A 25,258-nucleotide genomic window follows, 5' to 3' on the forward strand; every position below is an offset into this window, starting at 1 on the left:
AAGACAAGCCTGTCTGACCAACTTCAGTCATTTCTCACCCATAACAATTTGTCTGACAATTTTCAATCTGGTTTTAAAACTGCTTATAGCATCGAGTCTGACCTTCTGAGAGTGCAAAATTATATTTTTCTAACTGACTCTGGCGATTCGGTGGTTCTAGTTTTACTGGATTTCTCTGCAGCATTTGATAAGGTTGACCACTCTACACTGAGATTAGAGTCATGTCAGGCAGAGTTTTAAAATGGTTTCAGTCATATCTATCAAAGTATATAAACTGGGTGACTTTTCCCCCTCCACTGCCACGCTGTCTCGTGGTCTTCAAGGATTAATTCTGGCGCTTTCCCTTTATGTCTTACCACTGGGCTCCATTTTAAGGACATTTGGACATAAGGACGTTTCACTTTTACGCAGACGATACCAAAATCTACTTACCTTTCAAGAAAAATGATCCCTCTTCCTTTACATCCCTTTTAACGTGTTTAGATGGGCTAGTCAAGCTTGAACTTCAAAACTGTTTTTAAATGAAGAGAAGTTTTTGTTTGGCCCCACAAAAAGTCCAAATCCAACAACCATGACTTAGGATATCCGTCCGTCTTCAGGTCTCTCCAGGTACTGAATCTGGGTGTTCTCTTAGACGAGTCCCTTAAAACTTGATAAACAAGTTTCTGCTGTGATTGGATCGAGTTTATCAACTATGCACTTTATCAAACATTAAGCCCTTTTTATCTGACAAAACCTAAGATGGCAGTACATGCCCTAATCACCTCTCACCTAGACTATTGTAACCCTCTATACCAGGGGTAGGCAATGTCAGTCCTGGAGTGCCGACATCCTGCATATTTTAGATCCAACCCTGATAAAAGCTCACTTACCTGTAGTTTTCAGGTGACTATTTAGACCTTAATTGTTCAGGTGTGCTTGATTAGAGCTGGAGCTAAACTCTGCAGGACAACGGCACTCCAGGACTGATGTTGCCTACCCCTGCTGTATACTATGGTGTCCCCAAAACCCAGATTAATCGTTTACAATCAGTTCAAATTGCTGCTGACATTTCTTTTAAAAAAAAGCGTAAAAGCAATCACATTACCCCTCTTCTGAGGACTCGTCACTGGTTGCCAATCAAATAGAGAATCTATTTTAAAATACTTTGTTTTTAAGTCCCTTCATAATCAAGCTCCTATTTATCTGAATTACAACATCAATTCTCTCCTTCTAGAAGCATAAGATCAAGCAACGAGAACCTCCTCACTGTTCTCTCTTCAAGACTTAAGCATAGAGGGGATCGAGCCTTTTCAGTGATCGGTCCACAGTTTTGGAATGCTGGACCCATTGAGTTAAAAATATATGATTAATGAAGTGATAAACTCTACAATGAAACAAACTGAAATTAGATAAACTGATAAAATGTACAGAATGACATTAAATGCACTGCATCTTCGGTTGCAAATTTTCCTCAAGACAATGACGGTTGTGTCTAGAAGGGATACAGCTATGGCCAAAATCTCATGAAATCTCACCGGATGAGCCAAATTTTCACCCTGATCCTATGATTAGGATGCCGCTTTACTGTGATAAAAAGGTGCTAGGGAGCATGGGCATTAGTAAGGAACTTAAAATTGCCATTTCAATGAAACTTGAAGGTTGGCTATGTTTTCAAGTTTAGAGACACATTTGGAACAATTTGATGTGACAAACCTAACCACTTCATTCAAAAAAGCACTACAGAAACTACACAGTAATAGATTCTAAAAGTTTATTAGCAACAGGTTGGAAACATGAAAACTCAACATTCAGAACTTGAAGCCCTAACAGTCCTGAAGGTGAACACTCATGGACAAGGGGAGGAGTATGGGGTCTCAGATTGGTCACCTTAAAGAAAGAAAGCCACACATTAATTCAGGAAAAAACTACTTATGCAGCAAAGATGGAAATCTGCAAAATCATTACTTGTTCGATAGTAATCGTAGACTTTGACCACAGCTGGCTTGAGACTTCTCACTGGATAAAGCTGTTTCATTTGGAGCTTATAACTCATTGGAGTGTTTTTTGGAACCTGGAACAGAGCAAATTAACTGAAGCACAAATATAAACGCTCAAGCACACAACTGATGTTTACTTACCTCCTTCAAATACACTAGGACACGATCATCTACTGAATCAACCCGTTCCACAAGTGGTGCATATGCATTGGGTGGTGTACCAAGCTGTGTACAAAAACAGACATTAAAACAAGCAAACTCGTGATCATCTGAAGCAACTTATAAAAACAGCTGCAAAACCAACCATTGTAGTGTCTGCTGTACAGCCTGATGGGAGTTTAACATCTACTATGACCATGTTAGTGCTTGCCTGTGGCCCACTGTATCTGCAAGAATAAAGTTTAAATCACGTTACTGTGGAGAAGTTACTCTTCTAGAAAAGAAAAACTATGACAAGTCTAAACCTCTTACTTAACAGTGAAGCTCATCAAGAGATTTGGACCGGATGACACAAAACAATCTCCTGTAAGCTTAACATCAACACTCAGCGTTTTGCTAATCGGAGGAGGTGTTGGGATGTTGTAAAACAAGTTGATCTGTAAACGAAGTACAGAAGAGACATCAAAAACCTAGTATAAACCAATAATCAAGGGAATAAACTTATACAGTACGAACCTGCACAGAGGCGCAGATTGAGCCAGTTACACTAATAGTATATGTTCCAGGAACTTTCGACAGCTTCTTCTCCTGATACAACAGCTTGTTGCCCTGATTCACATCAAAGCTAAGAGAGTCTCCCGTTGACTGAACCGTCACTGTACTGGGACCATCAGAGCTGAAGACTTTAGTGGCATATACGGACAAAGCATGAAGAGCCACAACTGTGTCCTGATTACATAACATGGAAATGCATTGTGGGTGAAACCAGTCAGGTTTACTAAAGTTACCAGTTTGTGTAGTAATAATAGCTGTTTGAGTAACCTGTGTAGAGGAGAATCCTCCAAAGGCATTCTGCTGCTTGACTAGCCAGTTGACGATCCTGTTAGCATAACCCAACTGAGCTGTAGTGACTGAATCTGAAGTGAGAACAGCTAGCAGAACATATGAGCTGATCTCCACTGACAGAGAACCAGAATCATCAGCAAATCCCGTCTGAGACCAGTGAAGCTGAGACCCTTTAGGATAAAAAAGGTTACACATTACAATACCCAACAACACACAGCAAAAATTATGCCAAAGAAAAACTGCAGTGTTCACAAAACAATTCTTACCATCTGAAATAGAAAGAGCGTCCAGCGCATCTAAAAGTTTCTTTAGGGTGTCCGCGTCTTTTGCCAGACTGAAGGTGTAGGCAAGCAGCGCATTGCTATAAGTGTTTCTGAAACTCCCAATGACGGACTTTAAGCAGGACAAAGCTTTAGTGACCACAGGATCCTTAACACAAACAGATAAACAGCAGACGTGAGGGTCATTCATCTTATAGTTTATACTATGATGTCTGTTGATGTACTTACTGTGACTGGAGTTTCCAGTTCAAGTAATGATGCAGTGATGTAAGCAGTCATGGTTATATTATCACTTACTCCACCCTGTAAGGCATAATCACAAATATGTACTGACATGTGTTTGACTGAGAAGCATAATGTTGGTCACAGTACGCTAAAAACAACAAACCTTCATTCCATTATGGTAGAGTCGACCCTGCTGGATAAAACAGCCATCGGGACCCTGCTTGCTTATTAACCAATCCTTTGCACTTTTAATAACATCTGGATCAATGAATATGAATTTCTGGGCTTTGCCAAAAGACCTCATGACAAAAGCAGTCAACCTTAAAAAGGGTGGAAAACAGAAAATCTTAACTCAATTTTCGATTAATTTTGTTGATCAAGATGACAGAACTGAACAAGATACTCACCATGTATTCCCATCACCATAACCAAATGTGCTAAATGAACCATCAGCACTCCTGTAGTTCAGCTGTCTTTGGTATCCTGTTTAGTTGCACAGGGAATGCCAGTAAAACCATTTAATTGACAAGTTTACTAACACCTGCAAGAAGTCCTACTGAAGTACAACATTACCACTCATCAGAAAGTCTGTGGCTCGCTCTCGAATGGCTGAAGTGAGTTGCTTTGTGCCATCTAGATACTGTAGGATGTAAATATCAGGAGACAGCACAGCAATGTTTTGTTCTCCACAGCCATACGGCATCTGTAGCAGTCCATCAAGATTCTGCAGTGCACGACCCAATATATCTCCTACAAGAAAAGCCAAACGTTAGCTTCACTCATTCAGTTCACAAATTTCACAAAGTTACAAAAGTTCAAATTTATAGGTCATTCTTTATCCCATTGACAAGTATTCTAGGGGTAAACCTAGATGTAATCGTTTAAAATGTGAAACTACAATATGTCCAAAGTCTCACCAAGGACAGAGACAGAAGCTCTTGATGACCCGCTAATCACATTTGATGGATATGTCAGCGATACATCTTCTGAAAGTCGTCTTCCTATGAAAGTTAATACCCCAAACATAACAGATGAGCAAAGAGACACATGAACACCAACCACTACAGTAAAAAAAGTGCAAGACAAACCCTGTGGACATAACAGCCAACTGTAGGTCGTGGTCCTTTTAACTCCCTCAGCCTTAACACAAACACAAATTACTTACAAAAACTTGTCATTGGCAAAACACTACCAAAATCAAAAGTGTGTTGAGTCTGACCAAAACAAGGAGACTTCGAGTGACTATGTCAACACGTCCTCTCTCTGGCACGCTAGCAACCACGTTGTTACACACAGCCTGCGAAACAGCTTGTGCACTGAAGGTCACATTCAGAACTCCTGTAGTACAACAGAAACTAGGTGTTAAGCTTATAAATATAAATACACATACATACACACACGACATCATTTAAACTGACCAAGAACAAGTGGAGTAAGAACCCATGAAAAAGTCTTCCTCCCATTGGCACATACACACGCCGAATACGGAGAAACAGTTGTGGGGGTGAGGGTGAAGTTCGATGACGGTGCAGGAGTCACTTGAACCTGCCCATGAAAGATGATTAGTTCAGAGTTGATATGATTAAAATGCAAGATGGCTACAAATCTCACCATGAGGCACTTGGACAGATAGCTGAAGACGGTGGCCTTCAGTTCAAAGATCTCCCCACGGATGATTGAGTAAGGCAGGGAAAGCTCCATGAAGAAGGGCTGGAAAACTGTCAGCCGAGCAGGAGGAGCCAAACCCAAACCTTTGGAGGACAGACAGAAGGCATCGGTCTCCCAGGTGGTGATGGTGTCAGGAACCTTGACAGAAACCTGTGTTGATCCAGAGGCCCTGTGGAACAAGCAGATAGCTTGATAACGCTTCAGCACCAATTAATTGATTGTTAAATGTATTTTACTTAAAAGTTTAACAGTGCAGAAATTGTTATACAAGAGGCAGGACTTAGAGACAATGTCAACTACAGACAGTTTCAGACATGCACGTTGTCATGGTTAAGCGCCTGAAGTGAACTTTCGGTCTGTATTAATCGATCTGGGGTGCGTTTCCCAAGAGCATTGTTAGCCAACTATGGTCATTGCTACCATTGAGCACTATTGGTAACAGCAGAACTTGCGATAATAGTAGTTTTCGGGAAACACGGCCCTGGCTAGGGGCCAAACTGATCTTTGAAACAAATACCTTGTCAAAGGTTTTGGTGTGCCAACGACAGGTGGTGATGAGCATGTGCAGAGAGGTTTGGTAGCCAGGCAAGAATTCAAGGACCTGTATCTGACGTGTAAAATAAATCTATACAGTAACATTAACTCAGTCAGGACTCGCAAAAATCACTAGCCCAACATCCCAGGGCTATTGTGCCTTGCAGTCGGGCTACCAAAATGAATCTCTGCCCTGCCCGTCAGGCCACCTTGACTTCTGTGGGAGAATGCATAAGCATTTAAAAACATTTTCCTTCCTATTTGGATGGGTAATTATGGTGCATGTAGTTCAGGAACAGGGATTTTAACACATGTGCACACGTTTGAATGTGCACTCGTTCACTTGGAAGCCACAAACAGTACTGATTTCTCATTAATGATCTGGATCTGTTGCGCATAATTTCCAACATAAACCTGTCAGTCATAACCATCCATGCGTAAAGTGGAATCTCCCACAGCAAGCTTTGAAATGATATAGATTGCATGTGCAGTGAAGAGAATTACAAAAAGGCTTCAGTATGTAACGCCATGCAGATCTTGCTCTTAAAGCGACAGTAGCCCTCTTTTTTTGGATATCAAAAAATATCCAATCGGTTACTGAAAAACACTGTATGATCCAAACTTTAGTGTAGTCTAGACATTTCAGTTAGACGTTTTGTTCCAATATTCTACATTAAAAGTAATGCCTTTTTTATTCGGGCTAAATTCATTTCGGTCTACCAAAAAACTAAAAAGGGCCTGCCCGAAGGGCTACCAGGGACTTTAATGTTCTGCAAAACCCTGCTTAGTGTAATAGTTGATACACTTTAGATGATATGAATGAAAGTTGTCCACAAAAGCAGTTTTGTCCATAAAAGCAGTTTGTCCATAAATGGTTTTACCAGCAGCAACATAAGGAGGTCAGAGGACCACTGAGGTGTCAAAGACTTGTCCCAGGAAAATTATAAGTTTAAGGCTGTTGCTGGTACCCATTAAGCATTACAAAAGCTAAGAGACGTTTTACGAACCCCACATCAGCAAGTTGCCAGATCCAAGTTTCTGGGAAGACCGTTCGAACAGTCACATCAAAAGAGGAACTGACATCAGGAGAGCCAACGCCTTCTTGTGGTGCAGCCATCGCAAACATTTGCGGTTTCAGAAAATAGCGCACTTGAACATAAAACACCCAATAAAATTAAACCCTGTGCAATATTAACACCACACCTTTCAAGCCACTTTTAAGTTTCACATTTATAAAGAAATAACCTTTTATAAAAAGGATCCATAAAGATGCAGTTTATCCACTTTCTAATAGCAATTAAAAACACAACATAACTGGAACATGCATGAAAAACAATACATTACCACCATTATCACGATTATAACTGAGGCCTCTATATTTCAGACACTGAGGTTCTCTTACAACCAGATTTGAAACCACCTTCAACCCCACATTCTGTTAAACAGAAAGTCCAAGCAAATAAGTTACAAGGCAGACATTAAGTACAAGACTCTTCAACAAACTCATGAATAGGTGTAACCTTGAAAGTTTCATAAGCACTGTCTGTTGGCACAGCTCGAATGGGTCGGACTGGTACACAGTCCTGGTCATCTAAAACTTCATACGGATAATCTGAAACTGATGGCACGGGCAGCAGGCTGAAGATCTGTGGGAGTCGAGACCAGATGGAGTTAGAACCTGTAGGGTGTCTGTGGTTTGTCAAACTTATTTTGGATCCAAAAGATAAATGGAGACCTTATCAGCATCCAGACGTTTTCCTGGTTCCAAGATGAGAACACTTTGATCTACAGCACTGAGAGCACACAGTGAACCAGGCTGAGCTGACACCTGCATCATGTTTGCTTCACTTGGAACTGCTGTAGCAGGAGAAAACTGCAGAGAAACCTACAACAACGACAAGTCAGGTTGAATTTTCGTTTATAAAAGGAAGTCAAGTAAATCGTACACATACCTTGTTTTTAAAGCACTTTTCAACATCAAAATTTGCACTGCCAACAACTACACTGTTACTTGGTAGAACACAGTATGCAAGTATCTGCACTACTGGAGTCAGATCTGATCCAACAGTCAGTTTGAATGACACTGTGCCACTTGCTGCTCCATTAGAAGTCCTCACATCAACTTTATCAAATCCATGCTGAACTATCACACCTCTGGACACGACCTAAGGAATACAAACAACCAATGAGTGCTGCCAAGAGACCAGAAGAATCGTGTACTGTAGTATTTTGTACTTACCATATGAACAATTTGAGTGCTAAAGGTGACAGCAGTCTCTCCAACAAAGAAATATTTAATGGTTACAGTAACCTCAGCGTCACACTTTAATGGTTGCTCAATCTTATCTATAGTCAGCTCACTGAATGTTGGGGTATATGGGGTGGCAGGTTGGAGAAGTCGAACGGTTTTCTCATCATTTGTGAAGTATGGAGTTTTATAGGCATAACGCACTTCAGGAGTTGCACTTGCCTAGAAAACAACAAATGGAATTAGTTTCTAGTACAACATCGTTTCACTAAAGCCCGCCACACACATGCCAAAAATATAATTGGGTTGAATTTGGGCAAATTCCCCCCTTCTGACAATCCTAGGTAAATTCCTGATTGGCTTTGTGGTTGAACCAATTATCCTGTGGTGCACGGCGTGGTAAGAGCATCTTCTGTTTGGAAGCTCTTAATCATGCAGAATAATGGACCTAAATGGCAAACTTTGTCATTTCAACAGAATGCAGCAGACACGCTCACCCTAACGTTAAGAGCATACCAGAGTGGTTTCTTTTAATAAGACTTAAATTCCATGGCTTTTTATAAGCATAAATTGAGTGGGTTTATATTTCGGAATTAAATGTTGGTTTAACCCCCGTTTAAAATATTATCTTACCGGTTTTAAAATACATGCCATTAGCGGAGTTTACGCATTTTACTGTAGGAACAAACACAACTGTATAACATTACAAAATCAGCCAATTATTGCTTGCACATGCAGTACTTCAAGTATGTTTGTTTACATTTCAGAATGAGAACATTTGTGATTAATTGAAAATATAGTACATGATTTAAAGTACAACTTTAAATATGTACAGTACATGCTTGGGAACAAAACTGTAAAATTGAGATTTCTGTCATGTTTATGGTCTAACATTTTGAAAATCTGATAAGATTTCAATCTTTTGGTGTGGCCTTAACTTTAGGAAAAAAATTTAAACACAAGATACTGTACCATCAGATCCAGATCACTGTTGGGAAGACCAGTAGTATCAAGAGAGAAGGTAGCTAGTCCATTACGGTCTGTAGTGAGGTTCTTCAGGAGTTTTGAGGACCAACTTGGACCTTGCAACAGATAGCTTGCTTTGTTATAGACTGGTGTCCCATTAAAATAAGTAACTTGGATCTGTGGGGAAAACGTGAGAATTAAGAACTGCTACACAAATTCATTTCACAGAATGACTAGAATCGTGAAATTTGACTTACCTTTCCCTTTAGGACTGATCCTGGTTGAAAAACCTCAGGAAGCTCGACAAATGTGACTTTTCCAATTTCATATGTCAGTGATACACTTTGAGATTGTGTCATCATTATGTCTGGGGAAAACAATACCATGACCAGATTAAGGAAACACACAGAAAAACTCCATAAGACACAATTCTTAAAAGGATGTCAATGTAACAGCTCACCAGTTCCCTCCTCTGTAAGATTTGCTTGAACTACAAGTAAATCTTGCAGGTCATTTTCAAATTTGAAGTTCGAGAAGGCAGATGTGTTGAAGATAAAGGAGGCACAACCAGTATTATTCATCTAAAGACAAAAAGTACACTGTAGTTGTAACAAACAAGTTAAACAAACTAAAAACTTACAGAAACTCATAACGTCACACCTTAGTGGTTTTGTTCAAACAGGTACGAACCACACCAGGAGTAGTAACGTACTCAAAAGGATCACGGCATACTTGCACCCATGCTTTACCAGGTACAGGTTGGTTGTATGTGTAGCTGAGAAATTAATTTAGCAATTAATTGTTATTGGAGAAACAGACTACAGCATTGTAAGAAGAAGAAAACAATGCACAAGTCACTCACTTCCCACAAACATCGATTTCCAGTCCTCCATCCCCAACACTCTGTGTCTGTGCAACATTTATGCTGACATCAAACTTGGGGAGAACTAGGAGGTAGTAATAAAGTTAGGAGACAGAAAATAAACACTGAACGCATCTTAAAGGCATGCATAGTACATTGACTTACCATACTTCTTTACTTCAAAATTCTGCATGAACATCCTGTCACCAATGTAAGCTCTCAGGGTGTATGTGCCTTGTTGAGCCTCAGGGTTCAAGTCATGAGAAAGCTGCAATATCCACCTCACAGAGGAAATCGAAGTCCACTGACCAATCCTGTTACCCTGACTGTCCTATTAAGTTAAATGCAAAAACAATAAGTTATGCTCGAAAGCCATTATCGGCAATTAAATGCGCAGAGGAGCGGTTTCTTACCTCCACCACAACCACATCATACTGAAAAAAAAAAAAAAGGGAAACTATTAAACTTGTAACAAATCAGTTTCCAATCAACATGCAACTTACTCCAAAAACCAGTTGTAGGTAAATGTTTTGAGTTTTTTTGTAAAGAGTCAATTTCGATCTACAAGTTACATTCATTGGTGCACCAAGGCATTGAAAAGGAGAACACCATTTGATTACAAGTGGCAATTCTTCTGTGCTACAATTTTATTTAACCAACCATTTGATCAAGAGGCACAAAAGTGGCATCCATGGTGATCACCCTGAATTGCACTGAAAAAAAAAAAAAGTTATTAAGTATTACATAAAAGGGTGCACAGCAATAAGTTTACCACCTTACAAACACCAAGCTTCAAATAATCACCTGTTTGTCCTGGAGTATAGATGGGTTTATCTGACTGGATAAAGGTTAAAGGATAGTAAGGCCTAAACATGACTTTTTTCTCGTCGGCCGCATTGAAAGATCTTCCCTGAACCACAACCTTAATTGTTTGCACAGAATCTTTCTCTACACTAGGAGCCTGTTGAGAAACATTCCCTGTTACCATACCACTTAAGCCAGAATGTTTGACGCAAACACACAATTTTAATGTCAGACCTGAAAGTTGAAGCAGCGATGAAACTCGTCACTGGACCTAGTCTGCAGCAGTGAGGTGCTCTGGTTACCATTCACCACATTAATATTTATCATAAGATTCTCTCTGGGATTCAGGAGACTTGCACAGAGTTTGGATTGAGATCCTGACTGGATAACTGCAGGAAATGTCACCAGGAAAAATCTGCAGAGAATTATAATAGAGGTTTGACAAACACAAAATTAACACTTAAGTGTTCATAACGTACAATTACAGGCTGTAAGACAGGGAGCGCGTGCCTTGTGTGACTGAACAAATGTGACCAGTGTTACCCTGATGGCATTAGGTCTCTGTATAAATAAACCTACAGGTAATATTCAGTAGTCCTACAACACATTTTCTCCAGGCAGATTGGTACAGCAATATTACCTAAATAGAAAGGTAATAAATACGCATGCACCAAAATGTGAAAGTGCCAACGACGCCACTTTCAAATTTGAAGAGTAACTTAGTCTCCCAGTAGTCGATAACTTTCACTTAAAACTTATCTTTAAGCATCATTAAAATATGTAGAAGTTTATCCTGAGACAATAATTCCTACATGCTTTAAAAGCTAAATATAATTCCCTCATTTAGTATACACAGATTTATGAATATGCAAATTAGAATCAGTCTCCATTCAATTGCACACCTCGGACCATAGATATAAATAGGGTTAGTCCCAGACTTAAGTTTTATACAGGTAAATCGATGATAATTTCAGTAGTTTGACAGATAACTGCCAAGTGCGGTTTCACAATGCATATGTAATCTGCACATTTGCGGCACAAATTGTTTTTAGCGCAGCTGTTAACAGGTTAGAGACAATTTCACACTGCAAGGGATTTTAGCATGTGTGAATTCAAACGTGATGATGTGATTGGTTGTGTGTGACATGCAAACCAAGGTGACTTCAAACTGTGGGAATGTCTTTAGACAACTCAAATTATGGATAAAATACTCAGCAATGGTGTTGAATGATGAATTTGCACATCTTGTCTTGAAGATTAAAACCACCACAGACATAAGTAATAATAAAAACTTGATTTTCACCACAGGGGAACTTTAAACGGCGCATCACTTAATCAGTAGGCGAAGGATTTTGCACTGACAATTCGTTAAAAGAAATTAAAATAACTTACGGTCCCGATGTTTGTCCATTAACACAGCAGAGGAGAAAAGTTAATAAGAGCTCAATCCAAAATATCCGTTTAACACCCATTTTCAAGACCATCCCTTATGTTGTAGCGATACAAAAACTCACGGGCGTCCTGCGAAAACACTCAAATAATGATTCATCTCACCAGGTAAACGAAAATATTTATATTAGCAAATATCATCGTTTTAGTGCGTTACACAAGAACTTAAGACAACTCACCAACAGAACTCTATCTATACAACAGGACTGCTGACTACTTCTACGCCTTACAATCGCTGACTTAAATAGTGGATCAATTGCGCTTTCGTCTTCGATTAATGGCAGGTAGCACCAATGTTAAGATATCAATTATGCCTTCATGGTTCACAGGTGTAACACCTGTGTTCGACATCATTAGACACTGCGCAGACTGGTCGGCATATGGCATCAAAGTACCGCGAGAGCGATTCGACATCAGATTTCTCCGTATGATTTCTCAAATCGCTCTCGCGGTATTTTGAGAGCGAATGCGCAGTGCCGAACACACTCACCTGTGAACAATGAAGACTGATCCGCTATAATTCTATAATTAACCTATTGTAAAAGCATATAGAAGCGGTCAACGGTCCTGTTATGGTGATGAAATTCTGATGGTGAGTTGTATTTAGAGTAGTTGTCATGTCACCAACACATTTGCCAATATAAATAAATAGTCCCGCCTGCTTGGTGAGATAAATCATTATTGGAATGTTTTCGCAGGACGTGAGTGTTTGTAGCGTTATAACAAACGTTTAATCTCTCATGCTGGAAGGTCTCATCTCTACAATGGGTGTCAAACGGATATTTTGGATTGAGCTCGTACTAACTTTTGTCCTGTGCTGTGTTAATGGACAAACGCTGGGACCGTAAGTTAATTTATCTATCCTCTCATTTGCTTTAACAATTCTACAGAATTGTGGAATGCAAAAATCCAGGGTTGTGGAACTTGTGGACACTGATGATTTGGACTTGACTCACGAGTCAGACGCATGAATTAAACCTTTGTCGATTTCTGGAGCTTGTGGGTTTAATTGCTTTTCGTTATGCAAACAAAAACAGCAAAACATGTATGTGTTTGTTTGTAAATAAAAGGCCATTAAGATCTGGGACTACATGATAGAGCAAATATAAATTCTATTATATAGTAGCCTAATCATGGTCCTGATTTACACAGATGATCTCTTGCTTTCAGAAATTAAAGGTGCCAAAGAATGCATTAAAATGTTAAATTGTTCTTTTATATTTACATAGTTTTTACATAGTTTTTACATATTTACATAACTTACCGAGGAACAATTTTAAATGTCCATTTACAACCCTAGCTCAACAGTCACAACTTTGTTTTTAGCATTTTAACTTTGTAATTAAATTAACGGGTAATATAATGTTGGGGCATACATATCGACTGTGACCTCACAGTCGGTGTAATGTTGAGATTGGCCTGTTTTCCAGCAGGTTTTTTGCATGCACAAGGTTTATATAAAAATGAGGAAACAAACACTATAGCCCTATTCGGACGGGATTAGTTTTACAGGGGGACCTCTGAGAAAATCGTGCTTCTCAGAGGTCCTCTGTGTTTTTAATCCCGTCCGAATCGGCCATGTCTGTGTTTTTCTCTGACGACCTCCGTAAGAATTCCAGAGCAATTTACCTACTGTTTTTCGCCGAACTCAGAGGTCCTCTGAGAAATTTAATCCCGTCCGAATGCAAATGTCTGTGTTTGCCCGCAATATCTTTTGAAAACGCGGTTCATTTCGTGTTTTGGCCAACGTGATCTGCCGTAAGGTCTTACTAATGCGCGTATATTGTATTTCCTGAGTCCCATTCATTCAGATATGGATGTTTTTTCGCATTCGGCAAAATAAAATAATTAAATCAAGACGAGCTGAATATCATACACTGTTAAGACTGGGCACTGTAATTTCATTAACGTTATGAGAAACTCCGTTCAAAGTTCTTCAGCTCCGGAATGTTAATTAATAAAGATAATAAATTGTTATTAATCATTATTATAAGATTTATTATAAGCAGCCAGTTATATAAAACACGTAGGCTACTTTAGTAGGATTTGTATATTTTATTTTGATTTGTTAAAATTAAATTAATAAATTACATGTTCTGTCATAATTTAAATTTAACGAAAAAATATTAAACATTACAAACACGTATCCAGAGCACGTGCTCTTCTGCAACGCCCAAATGCATGAAACGGACACTCCCATCTCTGGAATAGCCTGAGAATTTTAATCCCGTCCGAATCGGTACATAAAATCACAGACGTCCTGGGGGACACGTTGAAACTCAAACGTTGTTTGGAAAACTAATCCCGTCCGAATAGTACTTATGAGCATCACAATATGTCTTTACCATGTACAGTGCTTTTATTAATCAATGCCTTTGTAAATTATTATTTTTTTATTCCTTTGTCTATACATTTAGATATGCTGAATAGATGTCCGTACATTTTAAGATAACATTAACATTTATTCAGCTAACACAATAGCATACAGAACATACCTGGGAATCTGAATCGGCAAAATTAACACAACATCCAAATCAAGTTTAACAACCTCTTGTAGTCATTTCACATCATTGATTTTATTGAACTACATAAATACAGCAGCAGCATAGAGCGGACTCTCGCAGCTGTAGACTGTAATGGTTTATCTTGGTTCTTATGAATTAATTTTGACAAGTCACACCTAACCATGAGTCGCAAGACCAGGCAAATTATGAAAAAAAGTGACTTCTAGTCCGGAAAGTACAGCAATTTGTTTGTGTTTACAAAAATAATACCATCAGGGTAACGCTGGTCATATATGTGTGGTCACAAAATATTAGACGTGTGCTCCCTGTTTTACACTCTGTAATTGTACTGTAATGAATACTTAAAGTTTTAACTTCATGTTAATCAAACCTTTTATTTCAATTCTCCGCAGACGTTTTCTGGTGACATTTCCTGCAGTGATCCAATCAGGATCTGAATCCAAACTCTGTGCAAGTCTCCTGAATCCCAGAGAGAGTCTTGTAATGAATGTTCAGGTGGTGGATGGTAACCAAAGCACTTTATTGCTGCAGAGTAGGTCCAGTGAAGAGTTTCATCGCTGCTTCAACTTCCAGGTCTGACATTAAAATGTGTGTTGTTAACAACTTCACATCAAACATTCAGGCTTAAGTGGGATGATGACAGGGAATGTTTCTCAACAGGCTCCTCGTGTAGAGAAAGATTCTGTGCAGAAAATAAAGGTTGAAGTTCGGGGAAGATCTTTCCAAGTGACTGAAGAAAGAAAAGTCATGTTCAGGCCTTACTATCCTTTAACCTTTATCCAGGCAGATAAACCCATCTATACTCCAGGACAAACGGGTAATTTTTTTTAGGCTTGTTGATTGAAAAGTGGCAAATGTATTATTGTGCACCTTATGTAACATTAAATGGCATCATTTAAAGTATTCTCTTTTATGTTTTAGTGCAATTCAGAGTCATTACAATGGATGCCAATTTTGTTCCTCTTGATCAAATGGTTGGTTTATAAAATATAAGAGGCTATTCTGCTGCTACAAATGTAATTACTGTAAATGGCATTCTCCTTTTCAATGCCTTAGTGCACTACTGAATGTAAATTGCAAAAAATTTCACAATTGTGGTTTTTGGCTTAAGTTGCATATTGATTGGATGCTGATATGAATGGTCACTTCTGAAAGTTAATTTGTTTTTAATACCTTTTTTACAGTATGATGTGGTGGTTGTTGAGGTAAGAAACTGTTCATGTCCAGTTGATGACACCATAATGGCTTTCATTCATAACTTATTGTTTTATCTGCATTTTATTTGTAACTTAATAGGACAGTCAGGGTAACAGGATTGGTCAGTGGACCTCAGTGTCCTCCGTGAGGTGGATTTTGCAGCTTTCTCATGAGTTGAACCCTGAGGCCCAACAAGGCACATACACATTGAGAGCTTACATTGGTGACAGGATGTTCATGCAGAATTTTGAAGTAAAGAAGTATGGTAAGTCAATGTACTGTGCATACCTTTAAGATGCATTCAGTGTTTATTTTCTGTCTCCTAACTTTATTACTACCTCCTAGTTCTCCCCAAGTTTGATGTCAGCATAAACGTTGCACAGACACAGAGTGTTGGGGATGAAGGACTGGAAATCGATGTTTGTGGAAAGTGAGTGACTTGTATGGTTTCTACTTACAATGCTGTAGTCCACTCCTTAACTAACAATAACTTGCACCATTTCTCAGCTACACATACAACCAACCTGTACCTGGTAAAGCATGGGTGCAAGTATGCCGTGATACTTTTAAGTATGTTACTGCTCCTGGTGTGGTTCGTACCTGTTTGAACAAAACCATTGAGGTATGACATTCTGGATTTTAGTAAATTTTTAGGTTGGTTTGTTTGTTTGTTTGTTTGATACAACTACAGTGTACTCTTTGTCTTTAGATGAATAATACTGGTTGTGCCTCCTTTATCTTCAACACATCAGCCTTTTTGAACTTCAGATTTGAAAATTACATGCAAGATTTGCTTGTAGTACAAGCAAATCTTACAGAGGAGGGAACTGGTGAGCTGTTACATTGACATGTTTTTAAGAATTCTGTGCCTTCATGTCTGTTTATCTTCATGTGTGGGTGTGTGTTAACCAGTGTTGGGGAAGTTACTTTAAAAAAGTAGTGTTTGCTCGTTACTCGTTACTTTTAAAAAAAGTAATCCATTACTTTACTTAGTTACCGCCTTTGGAAAGTAACTTTTTACGTTACTCGTTACTTTTATGTTGCCTGACTTTGGGCAGAACCCAATATCTGTTTCTGAATGTGTAGGCCTAAATAAAGTTATACTATGGAGGACATGACAGGTATTTCTTTTGTGCTCTTTATTATAAAAAAGTATCAATAAGTTCCTTAGGAACAACATGGTAACCTCAAAATGAGTCATATGTCTCAAAATAAATTTATCTGAAAGTCTGTTTCTTCTGGGGGTAAGCACAAGACCTACCAGGCTGAACAACCTTTCCACTGGTGCACTGGATGGTGTGGCAGTGTTGTATTTCATGAACACAGCTTTCACTTGGGGGAAACGGTTGAGAACTTCTAACTCTAAGCCCGATTTCATGTACTCAAGTTAGTACCTCCGAGTCTGCATTAAAGCCCATTGCATCCTCCTCCTCATCATCAAAAGAAAAAAAGTCCTTCTCATTGGCGCTGCTTCGTCTCATTGCCTGATTTTAATTAATAAGAAATAAAGAAAACGATTCAGTTTCATATTTATGTTTAAATGAAATAATTTTTTTTAAACATAAATATAAAACTAAATTGTTTTCTTTTATTTATTTCTTATTTTTTAAATTCAAGCAATTGGTTGATAAAACATTGATTAAAATTAAGATACAATTAATACAAAACGAAATTCACTTCAAACGGAGTGGGTAGACATGATTTTGACCACTTTATTAAGTTTGTTTGTGTAGAAACCTTTCTCTAAAGTGAATTTCATTTTGTAATCATTGTATCTTAATTTCAATCAATGTTTTATTGTAATGATACAAAGTAACGCGTTACACACAACACTGGTGTTAACCATAATCTGTTCATGGTATTGTTTTCCCCAGACATAATGATGACACAATCTCAAACTGTATCACTGACGTATGAAATTGGAAAAGTCACATTTGTCGAGCTTCCTGAGGTTTTTCAACCTGGATCAGTCCTGGAAGGAAAGGCAAGTCAAATTTCATAATTCTATTCTTTCTGTTAAATGAGATTCTGTGTATATCAGCTTTTAATCCTCATGTTTTCCCCACAGATCCAAGTTACTTATTTTAATGGGACACCAGTCTATAACAAAGTAGGCTATCTGTTGCAAGGTCCAAGTTGGTCCTCAAAACTGCTGAAGAACCTAACTACAGACAGTAATGGACTGGCTACCTTCTCTCTTGATACTGCTGGTCTTCCCAACAGCGATCTGGATCTGATGGTACAGTATGGTATCTTGCATTAGTCCATTTTTTTTTCTTGCAGGAAACTAATTCCATTCATTGTTTTCCAGGCAAGTGTAATTCCAGAAGTGCGTTCTACTTATAAAATTCCTTACTTTGCGACTGATGAGAAAACCGTTAGACTTCTCCAACCTGCCACCCCATATACCCCAACATTCAGTGAGCTGACTATAGATAAGATTGAGCAACCATTAAAGTGTGACGCTGAGGTTACTGTTAACATTAAATATTACTTTGTTGGAGAGACTGCTGGCACCTTAAGCACTCAAATTGTCCATATGGTAAGTACAAAATACTACTGTACATGATTCCTTTTCTGGTCTCTTGGCTGCACTCATTGGTTTGTGTTTCTCAGGTCTTGTCCAGAGGTGTGATAGTTCAGCATGGATTTGATAAGGTTAGGGTGAGGACTTCAGATGGGGCTGCAAGTGGCACAGTGTCATTCAAACTGACCGTTGGATCAGATCTGACTCCAGTAGTGCAGATACTTGCATACTGTGTTCTGCCCAGTGACAATGTAGTTGCTGTCAGTGCAAATTTTGATGTTGAAAAGTGTTTTAAAAATAAGGTATATGTGTTACCTTTTCCTTTTTTAGTCTTCGCAAATAAAGATGCAACCTGACATGTTGCTGTTTATCGCAGGTGTCCCTTCAGTTTTCTCCTGCTACAGCAGTTCCAAGTGAAGCAAACATGATGCAGGTGTCAGCTCAGCCTGGTTCACTATGTGCTCTCAGTGCTGTAGATCAAAGTGTTCTCATCTTGGAACCAGGAAAACGTCTGGATGCTGATAAGGTGTCCATTTTTCTCTTAGATCCAAAATAAGTTTGACAGAACCTGTAGGGTCTCTGTGGTTAAACTCCATCTGGTCTTGACTACCACAGATTTTCGGCCTGCTGCCCGTGCCGTCAGTTTCAGATTATCCATATGATGTTGAAGATGAACAGGACTGTTTCCCAGTGCGACCTCGTCGAGCTGTGCTAACAGACAGAGTTGTACCAACAGACGGTGCTTATGTAACTTTTAAGGTAACCATCTACTCATAAGTGTGCTTTGTGAAGTGTGAGTTTTTAAAATGGACTTTAGTCAATATTTCTTAAATGTGTGCACTGCATAATGTCTGCCTTTTAACTTACTTGCTTGGACTTTGTTTAACAGAATGTGGGGTTAAAGATTTCTTCAAATCTGGCTGTAAGAGAACCTCAGTGTCTGACATATAGAGGCCGCAGTTATTATAGCAACTTCTACAATGGTACTAAATGCTTGTTTTTTATGCAGATTTGTATGCTTCAGTAATGCTGCTTATTTAATTGCTATTAAAAAATGGATAATGCAGTCCTCTTGTTGGACTTGTTTAACTAGAACGTGTACATGTTTAGTAAAGTTGTACATGTCAAACTTGACAATGGTTTAAGAGGTTTCATTTAGTTAATATGGCACAATGTTTGCTTTTAGGTGTTTATATCTTTATTTTTGTTTAGTGCGCTCTTTTCGTCGTGAACCTGGAGTTGTGGCAATGGCTGCACCGCTAGTAGAAGGTGCTGGCTTGCCTGAAGTCAGTTCCTCATTTGAGGTGACTGTTCGAACTGTCTTCCCAGAAACTTGGATCTGGCAACTTGCTGATGTGGGGTTCGTAAACATCCTCTTTTATCAACAGCTTAATTATAAGTTTTGAAGCTATAAGCTACAATCTGCTTTATCCAAAGGGACTCTGGATCAACACAGGTTCCTGTCAAGGTTCCTGACACCATCACTACCTGGGAGACGGATGCCTTCTGTCTGTCCTCCAAAGGTTTGGGTTTGGCTCCTCCTGCTCAGCTGACAGTTTTCCAGCCCTTCTTCATGGAGCTTTCTCTGCCTTACTCCATCATCCGTGGGGAGATCTTTGAACTGAAGGCCACAGTGTTCAGCTATCTGTCCAAGTGCCTCATGGTGAGATTTGTAGTCCTCTTGCATTTTAGTCATATCAACTCTGAACTAATCATCTTTCATGGACAGGTTCAAGTAACTCCTGCACCGTCATCGAACTTCTCCCTCACCCCCACAACTGTTTCTCCGTATTCGGCGTGTGTATGTGCCAATGGGAGGAAGACTTTTTCATGGGTTCTTACTCCACTTGTTCTTGGTCAGTTTAAATGATGTCTTGTTTGTCTTTTTGTGTGTGTGTGTGTGTGTGTGTGTGTGTGTGTGTGTGTGTGTGCGCGTGCGCGTGCGCGCGTGCGCTTATGCTTATGCTTATGCTTATGCTTATGCTTATGCTTATGCTTATGCTTATGCTTATGCTTATGCTTAACACCTAGTTTCTGTTGTACTACAGGAGTTCTGAATGTGACCTTCAGTGCGCAGGCAGCTTCTCAGGCTGTGTGTAACAATGTGGTTGCTAGCGTGCCAGAGAGAGGACGTGTTGACATAGTCACTCGAAGTCTACTTGTTTTGGTCAGACTCAACACACTTTTATTTGTGGTAGTGTTTTGCCAATGACAAGTTTTTGTAAGTAATGTGTGTTTGATTTAAGGCTGAGGGAGTTAAAAGGACCACGACATACAGTTGGCTGTTATGTCCACGGGGTTCGTCTTGCACTTAACTTTATTTTATTTTTTACTTAAGGTCTTGCCTTGTTTTTTGTGCTTATCTGTTATGTTTGGGTATTAATTATTTTATAGGACGAAGATTTTCAGAAGATGGAAGAAGACTTTCAGAAGATGTATCACTGACATATCCATTAAATGTGATTAAGGGGTCATCGAGAGCTTCTGTCTCTGTCCTTGGTGAGACTTTGCTTAAATGTTAAACTGCAAGGTGTCCACTTACATTTTAGATCTACACCAAGAATACTTGTCAGTGGGATTAAGAATGACCGTTAAAATGACATGCAGTTTGAACCAAACATTTATGTAAAAAGGTATGTGAAACAAGATAGGTGAAACTAACATTTGGCTTCTGTAGGAGACGTATTGGGTCGTGCACTGCAGAATCTTGATGGACTGCTACAGATGCCGTACGGCTGTGGAGAACAAAACATTGCTGTGCTGTCTCCTGATATTTACATCCTACAGTATCTGGATGGCACACAGCAACTCACTTCAGCCATTCGAGAGCGAGCCACAGACTTTCTGAAGAGTGGTAATGTTGTTCTTTAATAGGTCTTATTGCAGGTGGTCTTCGTCAAGGTGTCAAATTAAATGGTTTTCCTGGCATTCCTTGTGCAACTAAACAGGATACCAAAGACAGCTGAACTACAGGAGTGCTGATGGTTCATTCAGCACATTTGGTTATGGTGATGGAAATACATGGTGAGTATCTTGATCAACAAATGCCATATTTGCAGAATGTGAATCATCTCAAGATTTTCTGTTTTCCACCCTTTTTAAGGTTGACTGCTTTTGTCATGAGGTCTTTTGGCAAAGCCCAGAAATTCATATTCATTGATCCAGATGTTATTAAAAGTGCAAAGGAATGGTTAATAAGCAAGCAGGGTCCCGATGGCTGTTTTATCCAGCAGGGTCGACTCTACCATAATGGAATGAAGGTTTGTTCTTTCTAGCGTACTGTGACCAACATTATGCTTCTCAGTCAAACATATATCAGTACATATTTTTGTTTATGCCTTACAGGGTGGAGTAAGTGATAATATAACCATGACTGCCTACATTACCGCATCATTACTTGAACTGGAAACTCCAGTCAGTGTAAGTACATCAACAGAGATCATAGTATAAACTATTAGATGAATGACACTCACATCTGCTGTTTATCTATCTGTGTTTCAGGATCCTGTGGTCACTAAAGCTTTGTCCTGCTTAAAGTCCATCATTGGAAGTTTCAGAAACACTTACAGCAATGCGCTGCTTGCCTACACCTTCAGTCTGGCAAAAGATGCAGACACCCTAAAGAAACTTTTAAATGCGCTGGATGCTCTTTCTATTTCAGATGGTAAGAATTGTTTCCTAAACAATACCTACAGTTTTTCTTAGGTTGTGTTGTTGCTCTCTTGTTTCTGATTGTTTGTTTTGGGTTGTGGTGTGAGTTGTTATTGTGTGTTTGGATAAAAAATTAGTATCACAACATCTCTCTGTACCTAAAGGGTCTCAGCTTCATTGGTCTCAGTCAGGATCTGTTGATGATTCTGGTTCTCTGTCAGTGGAGATCAGCTCATATGTTCTGCTAGCTGTTCTCACTTCAGATTCAGTCACTACAGCTCAGTTGGGTTATGCTAACAGGATCGTCAGCTGGCTTGTCAAGCAGCAGAACGCCTATGGAGGATTCTCATCTACTCAGGTTGCACAAACAGCTATTATTACTGCATGAAAAAGTAACATTAGTAAACCTGACTTGTTTTCACCCACAATGTATTTCCATGTTATGTTATCAGGACACGGTTGTGGCTCTTCAGGCTTTGTCTGTGTACGCCACCAATGTGTTCACCTCTGATGGTTTCAGTAAAGTGACTGTTCAGTCAATAGGAGAATCTCTCAGCTTTGATGTGAATCAGGACAACAAGTTATTGTATCAGGAGAAGCAGCTTTTATATGTTCCCGGAAGATATACTATTAGAGTAACTGGCTCAATCTGCGTTTCTGTGCAGGTTCGTACTGTATACCAGTTTATTTTACCCTGATTTTTGGCTTATACCCATTTTTGATGTTTCTCCTCTGTACTTTTGTTTACAGATCAACTTGTTTTACAACATCCCAACACCTCCTCCGATTAGCAAAATGCTGAGTGTTGACGTTAAACTTACAGGAGATTGTTTTGTGTCATCCGGTCCAAATCTCTTGATGAGCTTCACTGTTCAGTAAGAGGTTTAGACTTGTTATTGATAGTTTTTCTTTCCTATAAGAGGAACATGCCAAGAACTTCTCCACCGTAACGTGATTTAAACTTTATTCTTGCAGATACAGTGGGCCACAGGCAAGCACTAACATGGTCATTGTAGATATTAAACTCCTATCAGGCTGTACAGCAGACACTACAATGGTTGGTTTACAGCTGTTTTTATGAAATGCTTCAGATGATCAAGGAAAGATTTAGCTTGTTTTAATGTCTGTTTTTGTACACAGCTTGGTACCCCACCCAATGCATATGCCCCACTTGTGGAACGGGTTGATTCAGTAGATGATCGTGTCCTAGTGTATTTGAAGGAGGTAAGTGAACATCAGTTGTGTGCTTGAGCATTTATATTTGTGCTTCAGTTAATTTGCTCTGTTCCAGGTTCCAAAAAACACTCCAATGAGTTATAAGCTACAAATGAAACAGCTTTATCCAGTGAGAAGTCTCAAGCCAGCTGTGGTCAAAGTCTACGATTACTATCGAACAAGTAATGATTTGTCAGATTTCAGTCTTGGCTGCATTAGTTGATATTTCTAAATTAATATCTGGCTTTATCTCTTTAAGGTGACCAATCTGAGACCCCATACTCCTCCCCTTGTCCATGAGTCTCCACCTTCAGGACCGTTAATGTTTTAAGTTCTGAGTGCAGAGCTTTTTGATGTTTTCATCTTGTTGCGAATAAACGTTTTAATCCATTTGTTACGGTGTGGTTTCTGTAGTGCATTTGTGAAAGTGGTTAGATTTTTATTTTGCAAAATCTGATTGTTCCAAAATGCATCCCTGAAACTTGTTTGGGTTGGCTTTGAATTCAAGGTACCAGTTTACCTAAAGCTACATTTGCACATCTGGAAGTACGATGGAGATCAAAATTAGAGAATTTATACACTTCTGAATGTTAATCACTTCAGATTTGAAAGTTTGATTTGTGGGTATACCAATATTCTACTAGCGTTTCCCAATATAACGGTGCTTCACCAAAACCAAAATTGGAGGCCAGTAACCACTGTAGCACAGGATTACAAAGTTTAAGATACAGTAGTCAAAAATAGTGTCATGGTCTGTCTCTTGCACTGTTCAGTAACTAGTAACTTCTTACTTTTATAACAGTTTTTGCTATTTATTAGAAATGGGTCTATAACTTAAAAGTGAAAGCTAGTTATATTAAGTCCTTTTCAAAATTGTTCTTATTCTGCTTGAACAAATCAATCATTAAAAGCGTGTATCATACCGGTGTGAGGAACTAGAAAGGTTCTCCAATGCCATTATTATGGTGTTACTGTTCTCAAATTTTTGAGTTTTCCACAAAATAACTTTTAGTGCCTTGGTTAAATTGTAAAATGCAGAGCATTGGTATACCCACATCCAATGTTCCTAAATGTTCTAAATTTTGAGTGAAGATTAAGTTTAACAAATTTTTCTAGCTGTTTTTGTATTTTGATCTCTACTCTGTTGAAATCAATGCTTTTGAAGTACTAGATGAAGTACTTTTGGATGTCAGATTTGCTTTTGAAAATGCATTCAATGTTGAAAAATTGTTTACTCAGAGGTCCAAGTCTAAGGACAACTGTGGTTCAAATGTCTATGTAAATATTTGTTAACACATGTTAAGATTAAGTTTAATACATTTTTCTAGCTGTTTTTGTATTTTGATCTCTACTGTTTTTATATCAGGGTACCCGCGGAGTCTTAAAAGTCTTGAAAAAGTATTGACTTTCATTTTCCCATATTAAGGCCTTAAAAGGTATTGAATTTCACCTCAAAGTCTTGAATTTTTCACGGAGGTCTTAATTTTTCAAATAATCAATAGATTTATATGCTGTTAATTCAGACACAAAACTCGTGTGCACAAAAACCACGCGCGAGTGACAGATACGAGCGCAGAACACTATCCATGAAGCATCTTAGCGAGCGAAAGCATTCTCGCATGTTCAAAGAACACTATTCGCCCGCAGAAAAACGTCCTCCCGAGAGCGCATCACCTCTGCTCGCGTGACTGCATTTGTGCACTTTGAACAAAGTAAAAAGTTAAGTAAAAAGGCTGGGATGAGCGCTCGTTCGACTCTCTCTATGTGCTCGCAGCTGCACAACACGCACTTGTTTGATCAAGTTGACTTTGGGACTGTGGGGGCTGGACAATGACGAGTGTCCTCGCACCTGTGATCGGTTGTTTGATTTAATCAGTGACACACACAAACTTCTGTTCCACAATCCGTCTGTAGTAAATCTAGGTAGAGAAGACACGTTTTAATATGATCATTATGTCGGAGAAGGTCATTTATATGTAAAGCAATAGTCTTGTGTGATCCATGCAATAATAAGCTGCAACAATAACGCAAATTTGAAAGCTATTATATATTTTGTTTACTGTTTAATTAGATAATATCAACTTGCAATACATACTATAGGTTACATATTTACATTGTCACA

The 25,258-nt window shown here is 38.9% G+C and overlaps 2 protein-coding genes across 2 annotated transcripts; one reads left to right on the forward strand and one right to left on the reverse strand.

Moving 5' to 3' along the window:
* Window positions 1-1,739: 1,739 nt before the first annotated feature.
* Window positions 1,740-11,126, reverse strand: LOC135770251 (alpha-2-macroglobulin-like). The gene is made up of 34 exons (XM_065279980.1): window positions 11,116-11,126; window positions 10,807-10,987; window positions 10,573-10,729; window positions 10,429-10,481; window positions 10,182-10,202; window positions 9,934-10,099; window positions 9,769-9,853; window positions 9,567-9,681; window positions 9,367-9,487; window positions 9,164-9,273; window positions 8,913-9,083; window positions 7,932-8,162; window positions 7,645-7,857; window positions 7,428-7,577; window positions 7,213-7,338; window positions 7,049-7,127; window positions 6,700-6,841; window positions 5,102-5,327; window positions 4,909-5,035; window positions 4,710-4,828; window positions 4,579-4,630; window positions 4,408-4,491; window positions 4,064-4,240; window positions 3,898-3,973; window positions 3,654-3,810; window positions 3,494-3,568; window positions 3,251-3,413; window positions 2,961-3,154; window positions 2,655-2,867; window positions 2,451-2,575; window positions 2,284-2,365; window positions 2,121-2,204; window positions 1,948-2,053; window positions 1,740-1,869 (listed from the first exon to the last, which is right to left on the reverse strand). Exons 1-34 carry the CDS (start codon window positions 11,124-11,126, stop codon window positions 1,829-1,831), a joined length of 4,233 nt encoding a protein of 1,410 aa, XP_065136052.1. The 3' UTR covers window positions 1,740-1,828.
* Window positions 11,127-12,583: 1,457 nt separating this feature from the next.
* On the forward strand, window positions 12,584-23,528 carry LOC135771165 (alpha-2-macroglobulin-like). The gene is made up of 35 exons (XM_065281275.2): window positions 12,584-12,613; window positions 12,720-12,865; window positions 14,939-15,119; window positions 15,207-15,363; window positions 15,468-15,520; window positions 15,731-15,751; window positions 15,843-16,008; window positions 16,089-16,173; window positions 16,251-16,365; window positions 16,453-16,573; window positions 17,618-17,727; window positions 17,812-17,982; window positions 18,055-18,285; window positions 18,360-18,572; window positions 18,647-18,796; window positions 18,886-19,029; window positions 19,160-19,253; window positions 19,483-19,630; window positions 19,708-19,933; window positions 20,000-20,126; window positions 20,319-20,437; window positions 20,517-20,568; window positions 20,665-20,769; window positions 20,948-21,124; window positions 21,219-21,294; window positions 21,374-21,530; window positions 21,616-21,690; window positions 21,772-21,934; window positions 22,086-22,279; window positions 22,374-22,586; window positions 22,672-22,796; window positions 22,897-22,978; window positions 23,062-23,145; window positions 23,213-23,318; window positions 23,396-23,528. The coding sequence occupies exons 2-35, from the start codon at window positions 12,762-12,764 to the stop codon at window positions 23,434-23,436; spliced, it is 4,386 nt and encodes a 1,461-aa protein (XP_065137347.1). The 5' UTR covers window positions 12,584-12,613; window positions 12,720-12,761; the 3' UTR covers window positions 23,437-23,528.
* Window positions 23,529-25,258: the final 1,730 nt, after the last annotated feature.

This window comes from Paramisgurnus dabryanus, chromosome 8 (genome assembly GCF_030506205.2).
Source record: "Paramisgurnus dabryanus chromosome 8, PD_genome_1.1, whole genome shotgun sequence".
In the NCBI taxonomy this organism is placed as follows: domain Eukaryota; kingdom Metazoa; phylum Chordata; class Actinopteri; order Cypriniformes; family Cobitidae; genus Paramisgurnus; species Paramisgurnus dabryanus.

Excerpts from the sequence above, each read along its gene's own strand:
- LOC135771165 (XM_065281275.2), top strand. The coding sequence starts at position 12,762 with ATGCTGGAAGGTCTCATCTCTACAATGGGTGTCAAACGGATATTTTGG. Across the intron at positions 15,120-15,206 it reads ATCGCTGCTTCAACTTCCAG|GCTCCTCGTGTAGAGAAAGA; the intron begins GTCTGACATTAA and ends GTTTCTCAACAG. Across the intron at positions 21,125-21,218 it reads CACAGACTTTCTGAAGAGTG|GATACCAAAGACAGCTGAAC; the intron begins GTAATGTTGTTC and ends GCAACTAAACAG.
- LOC135770251 (XM_065279980.1), bottom strand. Across the intron at positions 9,488-9,566 it reads GTTTGAACAAAACCACTAAG|ATGAATAATACTGGTTGTGC; the intron begins GTGTGACGTTAT and ends TTTTGTCTTTAG. Across the intron at positions 5,036-5,101 it reads ATCTGTCCAAGTGCCTCATG|GTTCAAGTGACTCCTGCACC; the intron begins GTGAGATTTGTA and ends TTTCATGGGCAG.